The sequence below is a fragment of the Mangifera indica genome, chromosome 4 (assembly GCF_011075055.1).
Source record: "Mangifera indica cultivar Alphonso chromosome 4, CATAS_Mindica_2.1, whole genome shotgun sequence".
NCBI lineage: Eukaryota > Viridiplantae > Streptophyta > Magnoliopsida > Sapindales > Anacardiaceae > Mangifera > Mangifera indica.
Genome location: NC_058140.1, coordinates 12,904,375 through 12,931,367, shown reverse-complemented (window position 1 = coordinate 12,931,367; position 26,993 = coordinate 12,904,375). Strand labels below are relative to the sequence as shown.

Genomic DNA, 26,993 nt, shown 5'->3' with positions numbered 1-26,993 from the left:
CTTATCCAAGGTTTTCTCTCCTCTCTAACAATAATTGGTCATCAGTCATTCGCTCTCTCATTGACCATCATATAATAGTATAACAAAGAGATCTTGATCTTATTGTGTATTGGCCAATGAGAGAGAAAACAATTGATAACGATAAAAAATAAAACGTGATTAAGAGAGAAATTAAGAGGGAGAAAAAATGTCATTGTATCTTACTACCGATAATGTGTTAAAAAAACTTTAAAAGAGAAATATGATAAATTTTTAGTTTTATTAAATATTTTAATAAATAATAATTTTATCTTTGTTTTATTAAATATTTTAATAAATAATTAAATATTTAAATTTTTGATAATTAACACACCTTATGATTTTGGCATGAGAAGTAAACAGATTTTGTTTGACATGTTAGCAGCGGCTACATGCATGTGAGTATTACCGATGACTTCATAAAGTGAAATCATCTAAAGGAATTTGTAGGCAACCTGACCTACCAAACAACAAGCCATTCGGACAAAACTGCGAAAAGAGCCTTAAGAGGAACTCAATGTGATGAAGACGACATTTGGAGGGTCATACATTAGAGGAGACTCCAGACATGTCCAAGATCAATATGCCTATGAGGCAAGATCTGAGTCTCATTTCAATTACCTTTCTCGAGCATTATCCAACTAAGCGTTCAAGAACAAAAGGTAAAGTTATAAGTTCTTACAAAAGAAATGATCTTTGATTATAGTCAACAACGACTATGCTATCAACATCTTATTAATGCAGGTAGCGTTCCAAAAATGGGGCTCTTTGATGTGCACCAGCCAACAATACATTTTCACTCGGATTATATCTTTTTCTGAGGAGTAATCTCACTGTCTATCACCTATAGTGAAACAAATGATGAAAATATGATGTAATTGCTTACTAATTAACAAGAATTGATCAAGAAAAAGAAGAATGAATCAGATATCATAAAGAGAGAGAGAGAGAATACAAGAACAAGAATGTGAAATGAGAATTCTGCTCAACAAAAACATAACTGTCATTCTTTCCAAGTTTTACATTTGTATACTCCTCCTAGCATTAACGATGTCTTACAAATTGTATGCTAAACGACAACGCTTTACATCATTTGTTTAATCTACAAAACGACAGCGTCCGTACTTCCTCAACATCTACAAAACGACCTTCATGTGTGTTCCACTTCAATTCAATTACCTTGTGCTTCTTTGCGTCATCCTTCTGTCTTAACAGTTTGTATCAAATACTCCCCCCTCGATTTCCTTATCCTCAAGGGAAAAAGAAGGGAATTGGTTACGGATGGTATCAGCAAACTCCCAAGTAGCAGTTTCAGGTGTTTCATTTTGCCATTGGATTAATAGCTTAACAGTTGGAGTGTTGTGCCTACGAACCATTTTCCTATCAAGAATGCACTGAGGCCAGCGTTGCGGGGTAAACTGTGGAGGTAAGGTAAGAGAAACAACAACTCGAGAGTAAGCAGGTCATAAGAGGGAAACATGGAAAACATCATGAATCACTGCATTAATCGGTAGTTGTAGTCAATATACTATTGCACCCACTTTGTCTAAGATAGTGAATGGACTAAAGTATCGTAGTTGGAACTTTTGATTGCCTGAATGCATAGTGACTTGTCTATACAGTTGTAGCTTCACATAGACTTGATCTCTAATTTTAAATTGCCTTTCTGAACGTTTACGATTTGTCATCATCTTCATTTTGTGTTGCGCCTTTAATAAATGTCGCTGGAGTACTTGTATGGTATCCTCACGAGAGCGTAATAAGGTATCCATTGCAGTTACTTCAGAGTCTTTAGGGAAGTAGGGATTATGTATGGGTGGAGAGTAGCCATAGAGAGTTTCAAAAGGTGCCATCTGGATGCTAGAATGATAATTGGTGTTATACCAATATTCAGCTAAGGGTAACCAATGCAGCCACGTGTTTGGAAGCTCCCCTACCATGCAACGTAGATATCGTTCAAGACAGCGATTCACGACTTCCGTTTGGCCATCCGTCTGAGGATAGTAAGCTGTGGAAAACTTAAGTGTTACTCCTTGCAGTTTAAATATTTCTTGCCAAAATTTACTCAAGAAAACAGTCCCTCTGTCACTGATTATGCTTGTAGGATTCCCATGCAATTTGTAGACTTGGTCCAGGAAACGTTGAGCAACTTGGTGAACTGAGAAAGGATGTGTTAAGGCCATGAAATAAGCATATTTCGTTAGTCAATCCACTACCACCAAAATTACTAATTTTTCCCGTGATTTAGGTAGACCTTCGATAAAATCCATGGAAATCTCATAGAATACTCCAGTTGGCAAGGGCAGAGGTTGCAAGAGTCTTGGTGTGGGTATGTTTTCATATTTGTACTTTTGGAAAACGGGGCAGCCTCTTATGTAATTCCTCACAGCTTTCCACATGTCTTTCCAGTATGCTATCAAGGCCAACTTCTTCATAGTGACTATGACACCCGAATGTCCTCCCAAGGGTGAGTCATGAAATAAAGATAGTAGCTGGTGCTGCAAACCTGAATCTGAAGCTATTACTAATTTTCCATTTCTCTTTAATTGTCCATTGAGCCACTCATATTTGGAAAAAGCATTTGCATTATGTTCTTTAGCAGTTATTATCTGTTGCAAGTGGGAATTTTGTTGCCATGCTACTTCAATCTTAGACAACAGCTCTTGAGGTATGATCACAACAGTCACCTGATGAAATTCTTCGCTGCAGATTTGAGAAAGAGAGTCAGTTGCAATATTTTCTTTTCCCTTCTTGTAATAAATCTCATAATCATATTGCATAAGCTTGGCTAGCCAAACTTGTTTTGGTGTAGTCATCTTTTGCTCCAACAAATACTTCAAGCTTTGGTGATTTGTTTTGATCACAAAATGTTATCCTCTCAAATAATGTTCCCATTTTTTTTAAGCAAAGAGAATGGCAAGCATTTCCCTCTCATAAACTGAAAGTAATTGGTTCTGTGGAGATAGTGTCTTGCTAATATAAGCAATTGGGTGACCTTACTGCATGAGAACAGCTCCTCTACCCCCATGGAAGCATCAGTTTCAACTTGGAAGGTTTGTGTCATATCAGGGAGTGCAAGAACTTGAACTGTGCACAGGTGATGTTTCAAGGTATCAAAAGAGTCCTGAGCAGAATTAGACCATGCAAAACCATCCTTCTTTAATAGTTCAGTGAGGGGACCAGCCAATACTCCATAATTTTTGATAAACCTACAGTAGTAACCTGCCAATCCCAAGAATCCTCTTAATTGCTTTTGTGTTTTGGGCACTGGTCATTCTTTAATAGCATGGACCTTTTGTGGATCAGTTGTTACTCCTTCTCCCGTGATGATGTAACCTAGATACTCCACCTTCAAGGCTCCAAAGATGCACTTAGTTCTCTTTGCATAAAGCTGATTTTCTTGGAGCAGCTGAAGTACTTTTGCCAAATGCTTTAAGTGGTCTGTTTTGTCCCTACTGTAAATCAGTATATCATCAAAGAAGACAAGAACAAATTTTCTCAGGTAAGGTTTGAAGATTGTATTCAAGACATTTTGAAAGGTGGAGAGGGTATTGGTTAAGCCGAAAGGCATAACCATGAACTCATAGTGATCTTCATGTGTTTTAAAAGTTGTTTTGTCTATTGAACCAGCCTCCATTCTTATTTGCTAGTAACCTGCAAGCAAGTCAATTTTTGAGAAGATTGTTGCCCCTCATAACTCATCCAAAAGCTCCTCTATCAAGGGTATTGGGTACCTATCTTTGATTGTTACTTGATTCAGAGCCCTATAGTCTATACACATCCTTCAAGTGCCATCTTTTTTCTTCACTAATACCACTGGACTTGAGTATGGGTTGTAACTATTCCTTATCACTCTTGCCTCCAACATTTCCTTGATCATTTTCTCAATAATATCCTTCTGTAGGCTGTCATATCTATAAGGTCTCAAATTGATTGGTTGTACTCTTTCCTTCAATATAATTTTGTGGTCTTGAACTCTGGAGGGTGGTAATTGCCTTGGTTTTTCAAAAACCCTGTTATACTGATCCAATAATATTGTCAACTCTGGTCATTCTTCTTGAGTTGCTGAACCAGAAACTTGTACTTCATACAGATGGTTCGTTACTTCGATTGGTTGGGGCCATAACAGCTGAATTGATGCTAATTGATGTTCTTTCTAAAACAGCTTACACAAGCGATTTTCCTCAATCACAGTGAGGCCTTTATTTCCTTCCCCTTGCAAAAAATATAAATGGCCATCATTCACAAATCTCATTGTCAGCTGCTCGAAATTCCAAGTAATATCACCAAGTTTTGCTAATCACTGAGCTCCCAGGATTAAATCATAATTCTCAAGCGGTAATGTATAAGTGTCCACCGAAAGGAGCTGTCCTTGCACCGTGAACTTAAGTCCTTTGCACCATCCCTTACACTGAAGCTCTTGGCCATTGGCCACTGTCACCTGAACTTCTTTAACCTGCTGTATTGAACACCCTAGCTTGTGAGCAGTCTGTTCACTCAGAAAATTGTGTGTGCTTCCTGAGTCCACTAATATGTACAACCTTCTTTTACCCTGCATTCCACTTAATCTCATAGTTCTTGCTCTTGGTGAACCATGCAATGCGTGCAATAACAGTTGCATCAATCCATATCCTTTTAACAACTCTCCTTCCCTTAGCTCTTCAACCCCCTCAATTCCTTCATTGCCTTTTGTCTCCACTTGTAGTTCGATCATATATGCATGTTTCTTCCTACATTTATGATTTAGTGTATATCTTTTATCACACTAGAAGCAAAGGCCTTTGGCTCTTTTCTCATCAAAGGTTTTGTTAGTAGTTGCCTTTGTAGAGTACGTATGTGGTAGTTGAGGCCCACTGGGGGTTGGTAATAACCCTGAAGACGTAGTCTGTTTAGGTATTGGATTACTGGTGACTGAATTAGGTACTATAGGTTTTTGGTTCATCGACATTTGAGGGGTTCTTGTTAGAGGTTTAGGTCGGTTGCTAAGTGTTGATACTGTAATTTCTTGAAGCTTAGCAAGGGAGTAAGCTTTAGTTAAAGTCTTGGGTCTAAACATCCTCACAGGCATCTGCAGAGGATCAATTAAACCAGATAAAAAGAAGCTGAGGGCCTGGTCTTCTCTAATGCCAGCCCTTGGATACAACTCTTTAAAAGTGTCTAAGTATTGTTGGAGAGTACCTACTTGTTTCAGGTTACGTAAATCGGCTAAAGGGTCGTCATACCCATAGCTTCCGAATCTTGCTCTCATTGCTTCCACGTATTCTTCCCAAACTACCGCCAACCCATTTCTAGACTTCATGAAACTTTGGTGCCACTGAATTGCTCTTCCCTCCAGATGCAAGGTTGTTATCTTGACACGGTTAGCTGTTGACGTTCCATCCACCTCAAAGAAACACTCCACTTTTATAATCCAATTCTCAAAATCATCTCCAAAAAATCGCGGAAAATCTAAACGTGCATGTCTTTCCCATTGTTGTCTCGGTTCTTGGACGTTTCTTGGATGCCCTTCATCCCTTCGATTGGTCGCTTGGTTCATAACCTCTGCATGTTGAATACTCAGGCCACTAACAATGTTCTTAAGATCCTCCATCGATTGTTGCAGTCTGTCTTGCGTTTCTTGTAACCGACCTTGTTGTCGAATTTTCGCAAAAACGACTACTTGGGCTATCATCTAAGTAATCTCCCTTTTAAGCTCTTGATTGCGTGTCTCTGCCATGGTCAGCGAGGGTCTGATACCACTGATACAATTGCTTACTAATTAACAAGAATTGATCAAGCAGAAGAAGAATGAATCAGATATCATAGAGAGAGAGAGAATACAAGAACAAGAATGTGAAATGAGAATTCTGCTCAACAAAAACGTAACTGTCATTCCCTCAAAGTTTTACATTTTTATACTCCTCCTAGCATTAACAACATCTTACAAATTGTATATTAAACGACAACACTTTACATCATTTGCTTAATCTACAAAATGACAGTGTCCGTACTTCCTTAACATCTACAAAACGGCCTTCATGTGCGTTCCACTTCAATTCAATTACCCTGTGCGTCTTTGCGTCATCCTTCTGTCTTAACAGTTTGTATCAAAATAGTAGCCAAAGGACAGCAACCTTTACAGTCAATGGCCATAAATCGCCACGCTTCTCCATAATAGAAGAGACTATGGACTTGTGCGCCCAAGAAGAAAAAGGCCATCAGCAGACCCATTAAAAAATTGAAAGAGGTCCGAATAATGGAGTAGAACTTACCCGCATATTAACAATCAGGAGCCATCTCAGTGGCTAGCTAGTAATTCAGATGGTCAGTGGGAGAGAAATCAAGTGATTAAGAAACCCCTATGGTTTATATATCTGAAATTAAAAGCCTCTAGTTCCAAAGATATTCTCCGACACTCTGTTCGTTATAAAGATATCGAATTTACCCGTAGTCTGACATCCATCACCTGCCGGCAACAATTCATACACTCTCCAATACTTTTGAGTTTCTATGTTTATAAGCAAAATTAGGAAAACCCGTGTGAATTTTCTCCAATTCGGTAGATTCTGTACTTCTTTAGGCAAACCTGATGTGCCTTGTGTCAATCGATATAACTCCTCAAAACTGTTGAGCTCTTATTTTAAATGTGGAAGGGTTAAAGATGCAGAGGACATATTCGATGAAATCCCTGAGAAGAGTGTAGTTTCATGGTCCATTGCGATTCATGGGTATGCAGTAAATGGGTTGTACCATAAATCCATGAAATCATTTTCCCAAATGATGCTTTTGGGTTTTCTGCCCAATTCTTTCACTATGGTTGGTGCTCTTGTTAGCACTGCAGGCTTGCTAAAGTTGGAACTTGCGAAATCTATTCATGGGCTAGTAGTAAAATATGGACTTGAAACTGATTTAATAGTTGGTACTGCAATGTTTGATGCATATGCAAAATGTGGAGATATATTTTATTCTTATAAAGTATTTGAAGGACTGAAGAACCCAAGTTTGGTTTCTTGCAATGCAATCATTGCTGGGTTTATATACAATGAACTTTTTGAAGAGGCCATTTTGTTGTTTAACAGATTCTGGAGGTTCCATTTGGTGCCTAATGCTGTGACAATATTGACAATTATTCGAGGATGTGGTGCTTTAGGATCAAGAAAACTTTGTGAATCCATCCATGGTCTAGTAGTTAAGTTGGGACTTATTTTTGATATATCTGTTAATAACTCATTACTTGACATGTATTCACGTTTGATGGATTTAGATGCTGCTACAAAAATTTTCAGAGGGATGGAAAGTAAAGATATTATCAGTTGGACGTCGATGATAGGCTTTTTGGTAGACCTTGAATATCCTTGTGATGCTCTGAAAATTTTTTGTGAAATGAGGGAGAGTAGGATCATGTGTGATGTGGTAGTTATTATGAATTTGATTTCAGCTAGTGCAGTTTTGGGAGATTTGAAGAGAGGAAGACAAATCCATGCACAGGCTGTTGTCTGTGGTTTTGAATCGGAGCTTCGTCTTACAAACTCTATCGTCGACATGTATTCAAAGTGCGGAGATTTAGATTCTTCAAGAGCCATGTTTAATCATGCAAACGAGAAGAGTTTGGTTTCCTGGACAGCAATGGTTTCAGGATATGTCCAGAATGGATGTGCAGTAGAGGCTTTGAATCTCCTGATTAAGATGAGACAAGAAAAGAACTATTCCATTGATTCAATAATGTTAGTCACTGCTCTCATAGCCTCCAGTGAGCTTGCTGCTTTAGAGCTCTGCCAGCAGCTCCATTGTTATGCTTTTGAAGCTGGCTTTTTGCGAGACAGTGCAGTTCAAAATAGTCTCATATCAACATACTCAAAGTGTGGAAATGTGGACCTTGCCCATATTGTTTTCAAGGATATGGGTTTTCTTCAAGATGTAGTCTCCTGGAATGCCATTATAAGTGGGTATGGGATCAATGGCAAGGGAGATACTGCTCTCACTCTCTACCATGAGATGAAGAAGAGCGGGAAAGATCCTAACAGTGCAACCTACTTGTGTGTTTTGAGTGCCTGTAGTCATGCAGGCCTAATAAGTGATGGCTTGGTTATTTTTAATCAAATGGCGGAAGAAAATAAAGTAAAGCCCAGCCAAGAACATTATGGGTGTGTAGTTGACTTGCTTGCTCGAGCAGGCCGCTTGTCAGACGCAAGTGGGCTTGCTGGAAAACTTTTGGAGGGGATAGGTCCAAATATTTGGAGGGCTTTGCTTAGTGGATGTGTGATTCATGGTAATATCGAGCTGGCAGAATTTGCTGCAGGTAAAGTGTTTGAGCTGGACCCAGGGGATTCTGGTCCAGTTGTACTCCTTTCAAAAGTTTATGCTTCCGTTGGAAGGTTTCAGGATGCAGTAGCATTGAGATCGAGTATACAGAAGAAAGGATTAATTAAGAATCCAGGGATTACTTTTCTCAATAATAATTCTTGTCACTTTGGTTAATTATTCTTCCATGCTAAATGTAGAGAAGAATTAATTGGATCTTATAGCATCCACCCAACTGTTGAATGTTTTTCTTAGTTGTGATCATCACCATCTAGCAGTTTTCTTCATGAAATTTTGTAAATTTTGACTAGTTCTGATTTTTCTAAGTGAAGAATAGGAAAGAAAACAGTCTGGATAAATAGCAGGGATGCTATTTGTTGTCTCATCAACGTGTATCTTCAGACTAAAAGAGTTGGAAAGGCTGCTCCCTTAAGCGGCAGTCAACTTGATGAACGAAGTGAAGGTGAATTGATTACAGCAACTACCCTGCATTGTATACGGTCAGAGAGATATTGGGCTCACATATATGACAATTCCGTAGTCAAAGAACAGGAGTTCTGCCGCAGGTTATGAAGTCCAAAACACAGGTTGGCATTCCAAGCTAAATGTATGGATCTGACTTTGTTCTGATAAAGATAAATATAATGTAACAATGTGTCTTCTTAACATAAAAGATTTAATTTCTTGTGAAACAGAATCATATATACATAGTTTTCCACTTAGTGGACCATATTAAGGAGAAAACTTGTATGGAGTGTCAGGACAATGAATTATGAAAAGTGATTGTATTTCTTCTGTTTTAGTGTTTGACGAATATGGCATTGTTGAATGCATGTATTCTGAAATCATTGGCAGAATAGCTTCTTCGCTTTCTCTTTTGACCCTTTCTTTTAAAAGAATGTTATTGATTTCTTCTACAGAGTTTTTTTAACTTTTTACTTTCCAACAAATTATGATTAGACACTTTCTTATTTACGTGGACGTTTGTTTCATCACCTATCTTATACCAATTACACAGATCAATTAACCTAAACGAAGAGATCTGGCTTCATCTCTTGGTTGCAGGTCAACAGGACTCCATTGGATTCCTTCATCTGCATTTATTTGGTGTACGAAGAAAGTGTCAGAATGATGGTTCAGTTGACCAAATTTGTTGGATGAATTTGAGGATTGAATGACAGAGCAAAAAGCATCCAAGAATTACTTTGCTTGCTTGTTATTACATTTGATTCTTCTGATGACAAAACATTTTATCCCTATTGGTCCAGTGTAGCACAGGATATGCTGCTATAAATGCACAGGTAACCAATGGAAAGTGAGGAATTTAATCACCCTTGCCCGAACCCATTCTAGCATATATTTTTTAAGGAGCTATCTCATAGCTGAGTTCTCAACTTAATTTCCTTCCAGATTTCACGAAGATGATTACAAGTTTATAACCTGGTCATATTTTGCATTTACTTCAGGAATTGACAACAGCAGGCAAGCCAAAACACTGAGATAAGGATGACAGTGAAGTGACCTACGGGTACTAACAAATTGAGTATTGCAGAAACACAATAGAGGTCCCAGAGCCAAAAGAGCAGAAGCAAACGGATAAGAAGAATCTTTTTTTACAATTATTTTTTTCCATCACCTCAATTATTTGTGGTTACCTTTCATGGGTCTACAATTGCTATCTACAGTAATAAAAATACTTACAGTGTTCTATGACTTTATTGCGCTTCTCTCTCAGTAGTTTTTTTTTTTTTTTCAATTAATTAAAGTGTGTGTGTACATATATATATATAAAAGAAACAAGGGTCCAACAAAAACGACCCAAGAAACCACCTAAAGTCACCCTGCAGCACAGAAGGGTAGCAAACAAACAAATCCGGCCAGTCCTGCAACACAAATCAAACGACCACCAAACTCTCCTGTTGAAGATCAAGAGAAGGGCATAAAAGCCAATGGGAATATCTGTTTCTCTTTCAATGTACTGTTAATTATGCCTCTTGTTTATCTCCTTGATATTTCTAAAATGGGTATCAGAAAGATACTCCTATATCTAATTACGAATTAACAACTTTGTGAATCATATTCTCCTATAAGATAAGCCTGTACATTCTGTGTCTTTTTATTCTGCCTGCAGTTTCTGCTTTCTTTCTACTATTGCTGCACTGCCCACTGATATTGTAGCAACACGTTAAATCCAACTTCAGTTAAATTTAGAGTTGGATTCAAGAGCTCGGTTCAATTTGTGTGAAATTCAGTTTAAGCTTGTTTCAAAGGTCTTCAAATTAAGCTCATTTCAAAACAATCAAGCTTGCATTCAAGTTTTAAGCTTGACTCGGTACTAAAATAATATCGTTTTAGTACATATTAGTTAAATCAATATCGTTTTGTATCAAATTTTTTAACCTCACAAGTTTGATAAGTTAAATATTCCTAAAATTCGAATTCAAAAATATTAAAATTCTTATACTCAAACTCAAACTTAAACTTATCTTACACTTTTTTAAGTCAAGCTTGGACTTAAATTTGAATAAACTTGACTTAAATGAAACCCTAATTACATAACATAAAAACATTCAAAGAAAGCATTTCCATTTTCACAAGTTTTAGAAGTATCAAATTGGCTTTGACAAATATATGACAAATGAAAATTTCCCACCTAGATTTGGCCACTCTTTCATCGTAAATCTTTTTTTTTTAATTCAAAATCAAATTCTATATTTAAAAAATAATAACAATATAAAAGCAAATTAGTAATTTCATTATTCCAAAAATTGAAAAGAATTAAAAAAAAAAAACCCTTTTGCATATTTAACATAAACATTTTAAATGTAATAGTTGAGTTATTTACAAGTTAAAAAACCTTCAATTCACTCATTAAAAAAGTTTGAAAACCCTAATTCTAGTCATTGATTAGAATCTGGTGAATAATTCAACATCATCCCCTCCACCTTGCAAGAAGTTAGCGAAGAAGTTGACATCATCAGCTTTTGTCAACAACTTGGTACCATCAAATTTCGTCAACCTTACCATGGTATCAAGTCCTAGACAAAATTCATAAGTTTTCAATGCAGATTTCATCTACCCCACCCACAACAATGCCAAGTTGTCGGCAAGATTTGTGAGTGATATGATAATTTTGAAAAGTGATATAAACAAAGAAAAGATAATAATTTAACTTTTTGACCATGTATTATGATACTTTTAAAAAGCTTAATGCCTCTATAAAACCTCAGATCCAATCAAATAGAAATATTGTCGAAACAGGGGAACCTTAACAATATATAAAAACTAAATCAAACAGCCGAATTGGCTTCCACTCTACATGTGAACTTTACGTTGCTTTTAAAAATGAGTCCAAATTACATAAAGTCACTACCCATTTTGATAATAATCAACCTCATAGCTGTTAAAGCTAAAAGCCAGCAAACACCACATTTGCTTTGTTTTTATTTCTTTTACTTCATGTCCAAAGCAACACTCATCACTCCACCTTCTGCTTTCAATCTCGCCAACTCAAAACTCTAATTGGGTCCAGCGCTCAAACATATAATCTCCTTTCACATAATAAGTCTAAACTCACATATAAATATCATCATTAAACACTATTATATTTGTTAATGTTACATTACATTTTTTTTAATAGAGTTTTATATATTTGTTGTCGTTCAAATGAAGATGAAGAAGAATTGTCTTCGTCTAGATAATTCATCTTTTGGATAGTGTCTACTGGGAATCATGGATGGATGGGAAAGGCCAAAATGAAAAGATGGGTGAGAATGGCTGGTTGTTGGTCAGAATGGAACTAATCGGAGAAGAAAAGAAAATCTTATAAAGAAAATGTTAAATTTTTAAATTTTGAGTGAGAAAAATTGTTATATTTTTAAAGTAAGGAAGAAAAATATAATAAATTTTTAATTTTTAATATTTTTATAAATAACATTAAATTTAGCTGAGAATTTTAATAAAAGAGTAAATATATATTTTTTAAAAATTTTACAGGTGTGAATTTAAAAGTACACTAAACTTGATTAGAATAAGACTTTTGGGTTTTTTTTGAGAAATTATAACAAATGCCTAAAACTAAGGGGTGTTAAGCGAAATTACCTAAAACTTTAAGGATTAAGCAAAAATGCCCTCAATTTGTGAAATGACCAAACTGTCTTTATATATAAACCCCACATTTCCCACAGATTTACTATTAAAATTTAGAGAAAATTCGGATCTCCCACGAGCGTAGTAGGTTTTTATTTTTTCCATCGACTTTTCATATTTTTCGACAACCGAAAATAACAAATAAGAATAGTGCATCATCTCACTTCTTGTTTAAATCAATTTATTGTTAGAAATATTTAGATTTGAGGGAGATTTTGATGTTTGAATTTTTAGGGTTCCTATTTTGAACAATGCATAAATTGTTTTGATTCTTGGTTGTTTTGCTTGAATTGCTGGAGGGGTTTTGTATTATTAGATGTGTAGATTTGATTTGTGTTAAAATTTGATGCTGAAATTATGATTTTTGGTAGAAAAATGGGTTAGATCTGTTGACGCTACGTTAATCACCCATGGGCACCCGTGGGGTTGGGGAAAATTTAGCATTTTCAAAATTTTAGGAGGGGGAATAGGGGGAGATCCACGGGGGTTCGTGGGAAATTTTACACTGAATTGTGAGATAGTCCATGAAAACTATGAGTTGGGTGGAATTTGATTTTTTTAAAACTATATGGCCTGTAGGAGATTAGAAAATTATAAGGAGGAAAAATATTGGACTTGTTAAGAGTGGAAAATTTATAAGAGGGTAAATTGATATTTTTCACACCTAGGGTTTTTCAACGTGTAGTTTTTTAATTTCATATTCGTTTTTCTTGTTTTAGGGTTTTTTGATATATAGTTTTCAAATTTGACATCCGTCTTTTTATTTTTGTGTTTTTTTAGACATGTTTTACGATGTAATTATGAAATTTCAAATCAATTTTTCGGTTTTCTCGTTCCTAAACTATTTGAATATGTATTTTTCAAAATTCAGATCCGTTTTTTCATATTTTCAAGAGATTTTTTTATTATTGATATTCTCGAGTATTTTAATGTATAGAATTCGAATTTTAGTTTTGATTTTTTTATTTTTGTCATTTTAAGATATATCGACTCGTACTTTTCAAATTTTTGAGTGATTTTTCGATTGTTGATATTTTAGGGTTTTTCAACTAATAGAATTCGAATTTCAGTTTCGTTTTTTTGATTTTTATCATATTAGGATATATTGACTCGTACTTTTCAGATTTTCGAGCAAATTTTTGATTGTTAACATTCTATGGTATTTCAATATATACAATTCGAATTTCAGTTTCGTTTTTTCAATTTCTACCATTTTAAGGTTTTTGGATGTGTAGTCTTCAAAATTTTGAACAATTTTTCGATTCTTATTATTCTAGTATATTTCAACTTGTTCTTTTCATATTTTTCAATGATTTTTGGTTTTTCACATTCTAGGTTATTTTTACGTGTAGATTTCAAATTTCATTTCAGTTTTTCAATATTTATCAGTTTATGATATGTCGACTCGTATTTTTTCATTTAACCCCCTATAATCACTAACATTTTATTTAATACTCTTGTATGTTGTCTCATATCAAAATGCATTTATCTATTCTTAACATTTCATTTAAAATGTTTTTACAATGTTTAATATCAAAATACTATCATATTTTTATTTAACACTTCATTTAACACTCTTGTATATTGTTTTGTATCAAAATATATCTATTTATTCTTAACATGTTATTTAAATCTTTTATATATTGTGTAATCTCAAAATACCCCTCATATTTTTCTAACATTTCATTTAACTTCTAAATTATTATCAAATATCCAAATACCCCGTTTACATGACATACAAATTAGATTTAACAAATAAAATTAAGTTTTGAGTTAAGATTCATATAAATACTTTTTTTCACGAATTGATTTTTTCGATTTGAATTCAAAAATACAAATTTCTTTCTTCTGAACGAACTCGTAGTAATTGATATTAAATAAAAATGAAAGTGAGAGCGAGTGTTTAAGTGATATGAGAAGTGTATATAATGAGAGTGAGAATGAAAGTGAAAGGGTTTATATAGATGTGGTAAAGAGTAATTTTGATATTTTAAAAAAACTTGAGATATTTTTACTTAAGAATAAAAAAAAAATATATTTTTGCTTAATAAAAAGGTAAAATAATTATTTAATTTAACCTCCCCTTTTTTTTTTTTTTTCCAATAGGGCTTATGTGACTTGCAAGAAAAGTTTCACGTGATGTTGAATTAATAAATAAAATATATACAATCATACTAAATTAAAGAAAATCATTTCACTTGTGTGTTAGATATGTTACTTTGCCCATGTGAGTCCAAATATGGTATGAAGGCATTTCCTAATAATGGCTGTCCCCTAAGGTCAAATAATGGGTACCAAATTTTAGGTACAAGAAGATGACCCACAAGTTATAATGTGTCTTTTTTTTCCCTGGACCCTCATAAAATAGTAATGGAGGGAGATGTGTAAAAGCTTTATATTGATAAGATTAAATAAAAATTCCCACGGAAAGAGGAGAGGTGACAGAAATTAGGTTAAAAGCACATGGAATTGGTACTTTTGCGGGGTCTAATATCTTTAATCATTCAAGGGTGCTTTATTTCACACTGGCCCTGCTGAATCCCATGGACAGGACAAAACAACTTACTCATAATAATGTAAAAAAAGTGTTGCCCTAATTTCTTGCTTTTTCTTTAGGCCAAACGACTATTTATCACTCAAAATAATCTCAAAAGTATATTTATTATAAATAAAAAATTTATATATTAATTTGTAAACTAATTTTTATTAAAATTTTATATTAGAGAAAAGAGTAAAATTTTATTTTACTCTTAAACTATAAAATCTTAAAAATTTATAAAATTTCTCTCACTTTGTTTGAAAACTAACAATTTTCTTCAAAAATTAAATTTTGAAAAATTCATTTTTCTTCCAGGATTTCGATTTTCTAACAAAACCTCTCCCTCTTTGGTAATCGACATTGTCTGACCCTCCCTCTCCCTTCTTTTGGACCACCTATCTTTCGTCTGATGCTCAGAGGCACCGATCTTGGCCAACGTCTCTCCATATTTCGCATGAATTGTCTCCCCCTCTTTCACCCGATTCGTCTCTCTAACGTCATCCGAGCGTTTGTCGTTGTCATCTCAACGTCTCTCATAGTTGTCCAGTATCATCTTGTGGTCATGGTGGCTAAATTGAGTATCATGGTTGAGATCGATGAATCACACGATATCACCTGAGTATCGTCTGAATGTGATAAATGAGTGGTCATTCAAGTGTCGAATGAAAGATGGGTGCTCACCCTTCCTTCTTCTTCGGTCGTCAACAAAAGATAGGTGGGAAAAGCCAACTCTAGTTACTGGGGAAAAAAAAACCCTTAAATTCCAAACCCTACGAAGGCAATTATGACTTTTCAAAGTTAATATATGAGAGTGAAATGTTAATTTTTAAATTTTAAAATAAAAATAAAATAAAATAATATATTTTTTAATAATATTATTAAAATTATAATTTTATCTTTATTTTTAACAAAAATTAGTTTATAAATAAGTATTTAAATTTTTAAATCACCGTGAGCATGCATTTAAGAGTGAGCTAAAACTTAATGAAAAATATTTCTTTGGCCTTTTCTTTAATATTAATTTGGGCATTGAAATTGTTGATGAGTTGATCGAAAGGCGGAAGGAAAATAAAAAAACATATGCATTTTCCTTGCGTGGGAACGTCTCGAAACAGAAAAATGAAATATTTTATACTATCCCACTCTACTTAAAAAGAATAGTATTATATATAAATAATAATATATTATTATATAATAAATAATTTAAAATTAAAAATATAATATAATATAATTATTATTTATATATATAAAATAATGTACGAAAATTCTGTACATAATTTTATTAATGTTAAAACGTGCGAGTTGTTGAAATAGAACAAAAGAGAAGTTGGAATTGAAACGGCTAGTAAATCTCTTTATTTATATATTTAAAAGATAAATCAAGAGGATCCCAACACATTAAAAATGGAGTTGGTAATTTTATCATACATATATCAGAAGCAGAATTTTGGTATTAGCGCCATTTTCGCGGTACTGCCCAAAATACAACATTTATTATTACAACTTGCCGATAAGGTTAGAAAAGTATACTCTGTCTGTCGGCTCAAGGTTGGTGAGCTGTGACAAACATGACTTGATAGATATGTGCATGTATTGGAGACGCTTCAATTACGGACGGGACATTAGACGAATTAAAGAAAGACTAGACTATTCTTATACAAACCGATCGAAAACTAAAGTCGATCTTATGAGTCGTCCAAAGTTAAGACAAATCTAATGACGGCAGGCAAACCATAAAGTAATTTGCATATTTGTTGCTGAAATGGAGGGTAGACTGGTAGCTAGCTGATTTAGCAGGACTGAGAACAGAAAGGACAGTGAAGTTCAATTTTTCCAACTTCAGTGATAACATCGCTGCTAAGGAACAAAGACATAAACGATATTTTTTTCCAGATTTGAGTATATAAACTTCTTCGGTTGATACATACAAGATAACTTAAAAGGGATACTTTGCATAAGGAAAAAGAAAAGAACAAATTACAAGCTAAAATTCACTCTCAAAAACCAGTTTTTATGCCCCCTCCTCTTCCCTAATCCTATGATCCTGCAAAAGTAGATAACACACACACACACATAAGAAGATTTGACTCATACACGGAGCAGATTCTAAAACTATATATCTATTACCATATTTGCCATATTAATAGATCAAGAGCATATGATCCAACTCCGGCTTCGAGTTTATAATGGTTCCAATTGAGTGACCACAACTGGACTCCTCACTGCATGTTTCCCGTCCGACCAAGAAATTGCGCCAAACATAGCACCCGAATCACCCAACACCAAGTTGTTGCTATCCGCTGTTACTGTCACCACGAAGCTTCTCTTCTTGACAGCAGCTGTGAACGCCAATGAGGCCGGTTTGACGCTCACGGTAACCCCCTTTCCTGGATTCTCAATTTTCACTCTGTAAACAGCATTCATCTGACCCACATTCGTCACTGTCCTGATAAACCTCTTGCTTGAAACTCCTTTTAGAGACGTTGAGAACAATGCGGCAATTGAAGGGTAGTTAAGATTTTCAGGCAATGGCTTTCTCACTGGACATTGAACCGGTGATCTTGTGATCACCTGAATTATCTTTGGACCGTAACCAATTCCACACAAAAACTTTACATAATCATCGTTTGTTATATCATAAACCAATCCTGGATCCATTGCTCGATCAAGAGTAACATGACCAGCACCAAAATCATACGGTGTGGAAGCTTTCCCGGTCGACTCATCAGTCATGGGTTGAAGCCTATTATCAATTATACTAGCAGTAGTCATCATCGCCGACCTGATCATAGCCGGACTCCAATCCGGATGTGCGGATTTAAGCAAGGCCGCGGCGCCGCTTACATGTGGACATGCCATTGAAGTTCCTGACAAGATATTAAATTCCGTTTTCCTCGGATCAGAATCCAATCCGGTTGGACCAACAGCATCAGTCCAAGCGGCAAGAATGTTAACCCCAGGAGCAATCAAATCTGGCTTTAGAATCTCAGGGTTTAACCCATTGGGTCCCCTGCCTGAAAAAGAAGCCACCACCGGTGCCGGTTTAATGCCAAGGATCGTACCCTTGAAATCAAGGGTGGCCGTCGGATTGGCACCGGATGAAAGATAGGCTTTAACGGCGTCACCTTCAGTTGAACCAAGAGCACAAGCTGGTAAAAGATGGGCATCGCCGACAAGACCTTCACCATTTGATATTCCATTAGCCAAAATCATGCCCACACCTCCGGCTTTCTTCACAACTAAACCTTTAGCCACTCTCGGACTGCTTCCTCTATCGCAAATTACGATTTTGCCATTCACCAAACTAGGATCCAACGAATTTTCCATGCACAGAGAAGCTGATAAAACCCCTGATTTACCAGGATAAACCAACGGATACATTTTACCACTTAACGGTGCACCAGCGTACAGTGAAACTCCAGAGATTCTCCGACCGTCACCGAGAATCACTTCCGCCGGGAAGTTACGATCAATCGTGCCGGCTCCGACTGTGGCGAGCCATGGGGCAAGATTAGTCACTGACATTCCATTAGGACCGTCGTTACCAGCCGATGACGAAACGAACACACCTCTAGTAACGGCGCCGTACGAACCAATGGCAATTGGATCGAGATAATAAGGCGACGAAATTCCGTCACCGCCTCCGATTGAAATTGATATAACGTCAACTCCGTCGTTGACAGCAGCGTCAAAGGCGGCGAGGATATCGGAATCGAAACATCCGGAATTCTTCCAGCAAACCTTGTAAACCGCCAGTCTGGATTTCGGCGCCACGCCTTTAGCGATTCCTGAAGCGTAGCCCGCCATGCTGGCACGGAAAGAATAACGGCCGGCAGCAGTTGAGGCGGTATGGGTGCCATGGCCATCAGCGTCACGCGGAGACATGAACTCAACCGTGTCATTGAACGATCCGCTTATAGGACCAGGCGATCTCGCAGCAGCTTCGTGGCCCTTGGCGAAGAATCTGGCGCCGATAATTTTTTTATTACAGTTACTTTGACTAAATTTGACTCCGGTTTGGCACACGCCTTTCCATTTCGAAGGAACGGGCCCAATGTTCAAATCAGAAAAACTACGTCGTTCTGGCCAAATACCGGTGTCGAAGACGCCAATGATGACGTCGGATCCGTAGTTGGAGTCGGACCAGAGTCCGCGTTGGTTACGGAGTCCGAGGAACTGAGGTGAGCGCGTGGTGTGGAGTTGGCGGCGCTTGTCTTCAAAGACAGCAAGTACGGCGGGGTGGTCGCTGAGAGAGGCGACTTGTTGTGGAGAGAGAATTGCGGAGAAGCCATGGAAAACAGTGTCGTATGTGTGGAGTATTTGAAGCGGAGTGGCGAACTCGGAGGTGTACCAGTGGTAATGAGTGGGGAAAATGGAAGGTTTGGATTGAGAATCAATACGGAAGATGAAGGTTTTGAGGGTTTGATCGGTGGCGAGGGATAGAGTTCTGAGAATGGAACCAGGGAGAATGAAGAGGAGGAGGAGGCAACTCAAGAGAAAAGTAGCCATGATAGACGATTGGCAGTGAGAGTGAAGTGAAGTGAAGTGAGTGTGTCTTGGTTACCGAGAAATCAGGGCGTGATATAAGAAAAATATCCTGCCATTCTAGACCATGGCTGAAAACGACTTCGTTTCAACACAACCAATCTATCTAATAATCTTTTTTTTTTTTTTTTTTTTTTTTAGGCTAACTATTATTTTCATTCAAATTTTAACCCACTCTCAAAAATATATTTATATTAGATAAAAAAATCTAAATACTCATTTATAATTTAATTATTATTACAATTTTTAATTAAAAATAAAGATAAAATCATTATTTTATCACTAAACCCTAAATTTTTAAATATTATATCATTTCCTTCGTATTTTAAAAATTAACATTTCATCTCTATTTTCAAAGTTTGAAAAATTTAGATTTCACCTTTAAGGTTTGTTTAACTTCTCCTATTATCACCATTTTGACCATCAGCTAGATCTTTCTATCCATCTTCCAAATCCTACGATGGTCATTTTTCATCATCTGGATGACCTGATAAAGGACAACAAAGTGTTATCCTTTATCGTGTCTTTCAAACGAGACAACGACGCTCTTGGTGGTTAGGTGGTTGTCATTGGTCATCAGATCTAGAAGATGAGTGAAAAATATTAATTGATAACCAAAATAGTGGTCATCAGAAAAACTAAATAAACTCTATGAGTAAAATCTAAAATTTATAAATTTTGAGAATACGGTAAAATGTTAATTTTTAAAATTTAAGAAAAAATGATATTAATTTTTAAAAATTTAAAATTTAATAGTGAAACGAAAATTTTATTTTTATTTTTACCTTAAAAATTATGATAATAACTAGCTTATAAATAAATATATAGATTTTTTATTTGTTATAAATCTTTTTTTAAAATTGCACTACAAACCGACTAAGAAATAGTGCATTGGCCTTTAAAAAATAAACAAATGGTTCAAGTAAAAAGAAAAAGAAGAAGTATTTTTATTTAAAAAAAGTAGCGGTGCTTGAAATGATGAATCCAATAAAAGAATTATTGTGTGGGACATGGAGTACGTTTTTACAACGTGACAAATTTGTTAATCACCGCTAATCAGAAGATAAAATAGAATAATTGTGATTGCCTATAAAGTGTTAGCGGCCTCTTGATCCTTGAGCAAATTAAAGTAAGCTAAATTTGAGAATTATATTTTAATTAATTAGTTTTTGAAGTCGCCTTCAAATCTTAAATTCCATTATCACTACAGAGTAGACACGTGGCTTGATGATCAATTAATTTTAGAAAATCTATATTATAAATTACATAAAATAGGTAATTATTATATTTTGGAAAATGCAATTCATTCAATCCTCACATTCAAAAGATGTACCTAACTAGAATTTAATTCATGCAATTTTTGACTTCCAACTAACAAAATTGACAAAGAATATTTGGTGTGGAAAAAAATTTATAATTATTATGAAAAATTAATACACAATAAATTTTGAAATAAAAATTATTATTAATAAAATTATCATGCTTGTATTGACATGGCATAAAATATATCTGGCTGCTTCACTCAAGTCATGTGAAAATAGAATTCACAAACTTTAAATACAAGTTTTATGCTTGTATAATTAATTTCCAAAATTCCCAAATCCAAAATAAATAAATAAATTAGTGTAATTTTATAATAAAAATTATTAAATATATTTTTGAATTCAATCAATATGTTATATTAGACTCCAGGAAAGGGAAGTAGCGGCGGGGTGGGCATATACATATCCACATTCTTGATTGCGAAGATAATTTTCATCTTCAACACCGTTATATCTTCATTTTTATTTATTGAAAAATGCCCTCTTTGACACGGCAGGGGGCCCTAAAATGGGGCTAAAATTGCAGTCCCTACATTTAGATAGCGTGGACGGTGAGGATGCAAGGAGAATGTTGCGTGGCGGACATGAGATTATCCTGTTCCATTCCCAATGGGTCCCGCATCACCTGATTTTCTGACATTTCCAGATCAGGAAAAAAGCATTCACTACTTCGAGGCTCACTGACAATTGAATGTAACCCCGCCTTAGGAAGCCGGAAGCGTGAATCAATATCCAGGCAGTGATGAATGAAAAACGACGTCGTGAAATTGCTCTCGTTGAGAGTCGAACTCAAGACCTCCCGCTTACTAAACGGGTGCTCTAACCAACTGAGCTACGAGAGCGAGACACCCCTAGTTCTCGATTAAGTCTATTTATTAATTGTAATAAAATTATTTATAAAATATATTTTTGATGAATTTCAGGAATAATTGAAATCAATATTAATTTTTTTAGTGCTGAAAAAATAATTGTTTAGTGGAAGATTACTTTTGGAAGCAACCAAAGGCCTTTCTAATAATAAATATATTAAAAGGAAATAGTGTCATTTTATTCAGGTAATTATGAAACCTTTCTGGGTGTTGGCAAGATTTTGTAAGGAGTGGTGTTATTTTATTCGAAAAATGATTAGCGCTTAACAACTTGATCAGTAGTCACTAATAATCACTATCTTTTTATATTCTTGTAAATTTCTATTTTATATTCTTGTAAATTTTAATTCTATATCTAAATTCTGTTCTTAAAAAATAAAATAATTCAGGGGATGGGTTTGAGGCGGTTAGTGGAGAAGTACCAGTGCCCCCCCATGTAACAGGGCTTTTTGGTGGGCATAGTGATTAGCTTGAATTGGGCTAATTTAACCCCCATAATATTTTGCTATTGAACCCCATCATCAATTCTTAAGAGGCTAGAAATGTAATTTTATATATAAATATTTTTTTATAATTATATGCATAATTCAAAATTTTATACAAGTTAAATTACAATAACAATATTGAAAATCTGATAATAAATTTTAATATATCCATAATAATGTAAGATAAATGAAGTGTGAAAGAAATAAGAGCATAATGAAAAAGTTTTAGATGCAACAAAATTTGGCAATCTTAAATGGAGGGATATGATTTGAAAATATTATAAAAAAAGACAAATGCGAAATGATTTTATTTTACTCCCAAAACGTACGAGCATAATGGCAGTAGTTAGAGAGCATCAGAAGCAAGTGAAAGCAGAAACTGAAATGGGTAATTTGAAGTGGATAATCATGAAAGAAGAAGGTTGACATTTCTCTGCAATCAATCCTAATAACTTTAATAAGTGTTACGTTTAGTTTGAATAATATTTTATTATTAAAATTAAAAAATTATATTAAAAATAAAGTATTTAAAAAATTATTGAATATAGATGATTATTATGTTTCATATAATTTGATAGATATAAATAATTATTATATTTGATTAGAGATAATAAAATAATATTAATATATTATTTTATTTAAATATTAATAAATAATAATATAATTATAATAAAATTAAGATTATTTCGATAATATTTTAATACTCCCTAAGCGTAAGGTTAATTAACTTGAAGATTAGAATCATGATTGCAAATTAATCCTTACTACTCTTTTGGCCTTCATATATTAAAATGAGCTATTATTGTGGAGTCCTGAAAAATCATTAGATAAACATTGAATCAATCAAGGTCTATGTGCAGACCAAGAGCAGAGAGAAAAACCAATTTTGGGGTTGAAATGAAATTTTTAACATATAAGAGGGGTTTAGAAAATTCAAAAAAGAAAAAAAGATTTATAAAAAATTCATTTTTGATATATTTATATTTATAATACTTTTTTTCATTCATATGGAGTCTTATTTATATATATATTTTAAGTTAGGGTTGAATTTGAACAAGTTTGTTTAAACTTGATTTGAATGAGTTTAAAACAAGTTTGAGTAAAAAATTTAATATTTCGAGTTTAAATTTTAGAGGTATTCAGCTCGTCAAAATCATGAACTTGAAAAATTCAATACTATCGAATCAAACTTAAAGTTCAATTCTTGCTTGAACTCTAGCTGAGCTTGGCTCATTTAAAATGAGCTGAATTTGAGCCTCTTACAAGTGAACTCGAACTTGATTTTATACAAATCAAATTGAGTTTAAATTTAATTCGATTTGATTATAATCCTAATTTAAGTGCAATAAATTAAAGATTTTCACACAAAGGCCATTATTATTATTATTATTATTATTATTATAAATACATGAGATTAGTGGAAAGTTAACAAGAAATTAAAAAGCACTTCTGGTGGAAGTTATTGATTAAAGACAAAGCAAGTGGCATAATGATTACATTAATAAATAATTTAATTCTATTTAGCCCGGTCCTGGATCACATCAAAGCCCATTTCAGTTGGGTCAGTGGCCTGGACTTCATAATGGATCCCATCAAGGACTCTTCTCAGCCCATCTTTGGAGGTTGCGTATAGCATTTTTGCTCTAATTCTTGATGCTGTTGGGGACCTGAAAAATACAAACAAATAATGTTAAATATGATTTGCTATCTGCTTGATTTGATGTGCACACCAATCAATGGCTGTGATCTGCACTTCTATCATGATTAGAAAAAAACATAATCTGTGGGGTATCAATGATTCTACTATGCTTATGAAATGACCAAACTTTGATCTTTTACCTAAATTGCAAGCACTTTTCGATTAGGTTGGACCGAAATTCGATCTTGAAAATTGATTCAAATTTATTTTATTTGAATTTAATTTAAAATATTTAATTTATATTTTAAATCGAATTTAACTTAAATTAAAAGGATTCAATTTAATTTAATTTAAATTTAATATAAATTTATGATTAGAATTTATGATTCAATTTAAATTTATAATTTAAATAAATAGTTTTATCTATTATTTAGATAAAATAATATTATTTTATTAATAAACTATAAACTCGAGTGATAAATCTAAATTTTAAATTCAAACTATCGATTCAAATTATAAATTCAAATCGTTTTTTTAATTGAACTCAAACTATATTTAATTTTGATTTAATGAAATCAAACTAAACTTAAATCATTTTTAATTTTGATTTAATAAACTTAAATTAAAAGTATTTTTTATTTAAATCGGATTTAAACTAGTAGATGTTCGAACGTGTTTGAGCCAAGTAATAATTCAATTGAACAAACATAAACAGCTAAGAATAAGATATTAAACCATATTATATAAGATAAAAGAATATAGCCAAAATAGATAAATAAATAAAGGGGACGAACCATGCAATGAAGAAGATCTTGCTTTTCCGGCAATTATCAACCGTGACGAAATCAAAATCAAACACAGCATATCGGCAGTCGTCGTCCGGCAACGATGCGGCAAGATCATTGTAACCCTCACCGGGGCCGCCGACTTTGTCAACGGTCACCAATCTGGACTTCTCATCAATCTTGAACACTATATACCTATGCACCTTCTTCCATTTCATCTCCATGAACGAATTCTTGCACTCATCAGTCACCCACATCCCAGTCGTCGCCTGCAAAAACAAAAAATGAAGGAAAAAAAAAATCACAACCCATCAGCCAAAACAAATCAAATAACATTTTTACAGTAAAAAGCTTGAAAGAAGTCAAGAAAGAAGGAAGAAAAGAGGCTAATTACTTACCATCTTGAAAGCCATAGCCATTGTTGGTGGATGAAGTAAATTGGTGAGGTGTAGTGTTAAAATGATTTGGAATTTGGTCGGTAAATGATGGACTGGCCGCTGGAGTTATTTATAAAAAGATGGCGGTGTTGAAAGGCCATTGAAGTTGAGGAACATTTACAAGTTTGGCTTGTAGTGGATGATGTATGTTTGAGTTATGACTTCTTTTTCTTTTTTTTTTAATTTTTCATTTAAATTTACAAGACCAATTTGGTTTTGTTTGTCTTTCTGTTCTTAAATGCCTCCCTTTATGGGTGGATTGCCCTTTTTGTCCCTAGGGTGTTAAAAAATATCCATTAACCCAAATGGATAAATTTTCAAATTGAGAAATATATCAAAAAATAAGTTATTTGAAAAATCGGTTATTCATTGAAGAATTAAAAAAAAAAAGGTTTTCCGGTTTAGTTACCGGTTAATCAAATCGAACTGGATTTTAACAAATCAAATAAGAAATAAATAAAATATTGAATTAATTTTCAACAAAATGGAAAAAATAATAAAATAGGATAATCATTTGAAATTCAGTTCAAAATCGGTTAACTAAAAATTTAGTTTGATTAATTAATTATTTTTTGTTTGTCTTAAAATTGGTTAACTTTTAAATCAGTTTAATTTTTATTTATGATTTTTTTAAATTAAAAATTTAGGTTGATTCAAAAAATTACCAAACCAATTCGATTAATTGATTTTGAACGCCCCTCTATTTTATAAAATATTTTTTAATTTACAAAAAGTTCTTTGTTGAAAAGGATGGATGCATTCACGCATGCATGTCAAAAGATACATACATAATCATATTGAACATAACAACATGCATATATGTTCATATATAATCATGAGACATATCACATTATGGATATCAGCACACAAATAGTAGAACAAGAAAAAGTTAGGCTAATTGATAGGTTTGTTAAATCTTGGATAGCTAGCTAATTATTTAATTGGATTAAATTTCTTTCAATTGTCAAAGGTTTAATCTTTATTATTAGATCTTATATTTTTATGGTCTTAGTCCAAACTCTTAATTTATTTAGTTGAGTAGTTATATGATTAATAATTAGATTTAATATTTATCCTTTTCGATATAATTGATTTGATCTTAATATAATGATCCAATGTAAATGCGAAGAAGTTCATTATCAAATGTTTTGTAAAATAAACAGGTGCCAAAAAGATTTGGAGAAGGGAAGAATGTCAAAAAACAGATAATGCTGAAATGAGTTGGACCTAGTTTTGTCCTTGAATAGGTAAAATGCTTCTCTTTAATTTACCCAATTTCCTGTTCTTCTCCCTCTTCCTCTTCTTCACAAGTAAGAAAGCAACCAATTTACCTGAGCTTAGCCACCTGGCAAAACAGTAATGCTCTGCCCTGCCGCTGCCGACCATTTAAATAATGTATAAGAACATTGCACCCCACGTTCTTATCTTTTTTATTTTCTGAAGATTTGCGGATTAACTATAATATTAAGCTGCAATTTGCAAAGGTGTTTGATAAAAGTCGTAACACTCAGTGGTCCAATCTCGGATCACACACCCACATCCCCCATATCTTTTATCTTTGTATTGCTAAATAGAAGTCTTTGCGTGGAAGCAAAGGAGCAAGAGGAAGAATGGTACAAGAGAAATAAACAGAGACCGTGGGCTCAAGCTCAAAAAATGGTAAAACTTTCTTGGCATTAATGAAATTACTGTTCAGTTTCTCTGCTAACACAATTAGTTAATCAGCTCTTAGTTTTCGGTCTATATGTAATTTCAGGACTTCATATCCCTATGCTCGAAATTTCCCACAACTCTGATCTAGACAAAGGGGGCAATACCCTCATAATAATCCGATAAAATAATGAGCATCATACATATAGGCTGCGAGTATTTGACTTTACCCTAAAGGGCACCTAATAATGAATGAGTACCAGTGAGTGTGTTGG

General features: G+C 34.1%; 3 protein-coding genes and 1 non-coding gene across 4 annotated transcripts; 1 reads left to right on the top strand and 3 right to left on the bottom strand.

The window, feature by feature from the left end:
- Window positions 1-6,203: 6,203 nt before the first annotated feature.
- On the top strand, window positions 6,204-10,375 carry LOC123213398 (pentatricopeptide repeat-containing protein At4g39530-like). Its single transcript, XM_044632830.1, has 3 exons — window positions 6,204-8,885; window positions 9,364-9,599; window positions 9,765-10,375. The coding sequence occupies exon 1, from the start codon at window positions 6,508-6,510 to the stop codon at window positions 8,473-8,475; it is 1,968 nt and encodes a 655-aa protein (XP_044488765.1). The 5' UTR covers window positions 6,204-6,507; the 3' UTR covers window positions 8,476-8,885; window positions 9,364-9,599; window positions 9,765-10,375.
- Window positions 10,376-16,918: 6,543 nt separating this feature from the next.
- On the bottom strand, window positions 16,919-19,555 carry LOC123214128 (subtilisin-like protease SBT1.6). Its single transcript, XM_044633865.1, has one exon. The coding sequence runs from the start codon at window positions 19,493-19,495 to the stop codon at window positions 17,168-17,170; it is 2,328 nt and encodes a 775-aa protein (XP_044489800.1). The 5' UTR covers window positions 19,496-19,555; the 3' UTR covers window positions 16,919-17,167.
- A 2,066-nt stretch (window positions 19,556-21,621) lies between these two features.
- Window positions 21,622-21,695, bottom strand: TRNAT-AGU. Its single transcript has one exon. It is a non-coding gene; the product is annotated as a tRNA-Thr (tRNA).
- A 1,885-nt stretch (window positions 21,696-23,580) lies between these two features.
- LOC123213250 (actin-depolymerizing factor 5) lies at window positions 23,581-25,190 on the bottom strand. The gene is made up of 3 exons (XM_044632643.1): window positions 25,030-25,190; window positions 24,641-24,900; window positions 23,581-23,874 (listed from the first exon to the last, which is right to left on the bottom strand). The coding sequence occupies exons 1-3, from the start codon at window positions 25,048-25,050 to the stop codon at window positions 23,724-23,726; spliced, it is 432 nt and encodes a 143-aa protein (XP_044488578.1). The 5' UTR covers window positions 25,051-25,190; the 3' UTR covers window positions 23,581-23,723.
- Between the last annotated feature and the right edge of the window lie 1,803 nt (window positions 25,191-26,993).

What these genes read in the sequence shown, in the direction of transcription:
- LOC123213398 (XM_044632830.1), top strand. Translation starts at nt 6,508, where the DNA reads ATGTTTATAAGCAAAATTAGGAAAACCCGTGTGAATTTTCTCCAATTC.
- LOC123214128 (XM_044633865.1), bottom strand. Translation starts at nt 19,495, where the DNA reads ATGGCTACTTTTCTCTTGAGTTGCCTCCTCCTCCTCTTCATTCTCCCT.
- LOC123213250 (XM_044632643.1), bottom strand. Translation starts at nt 25,050, where the DNA reads ATGGCTATGGCTTTCAAGATG. An exon ending in TGGCTATGGCTTTCAAGATG is followed by an intron (nt 24,901 to 25,029) that starts GTAAGTAATTAG and finishes TTGTTTTTGCAG; the next exon opens with GCGACGACTGGGATGTGGGT. An exon ending in AAGATCTTCTTCATTGCATG is followed by an intron (nt 23,875 to 24,640) that starts GTTCGTCCCCTT and finishes TGTATTTTTCAG; the next exon opens with GTCCCCAACAGCATCAAGAA.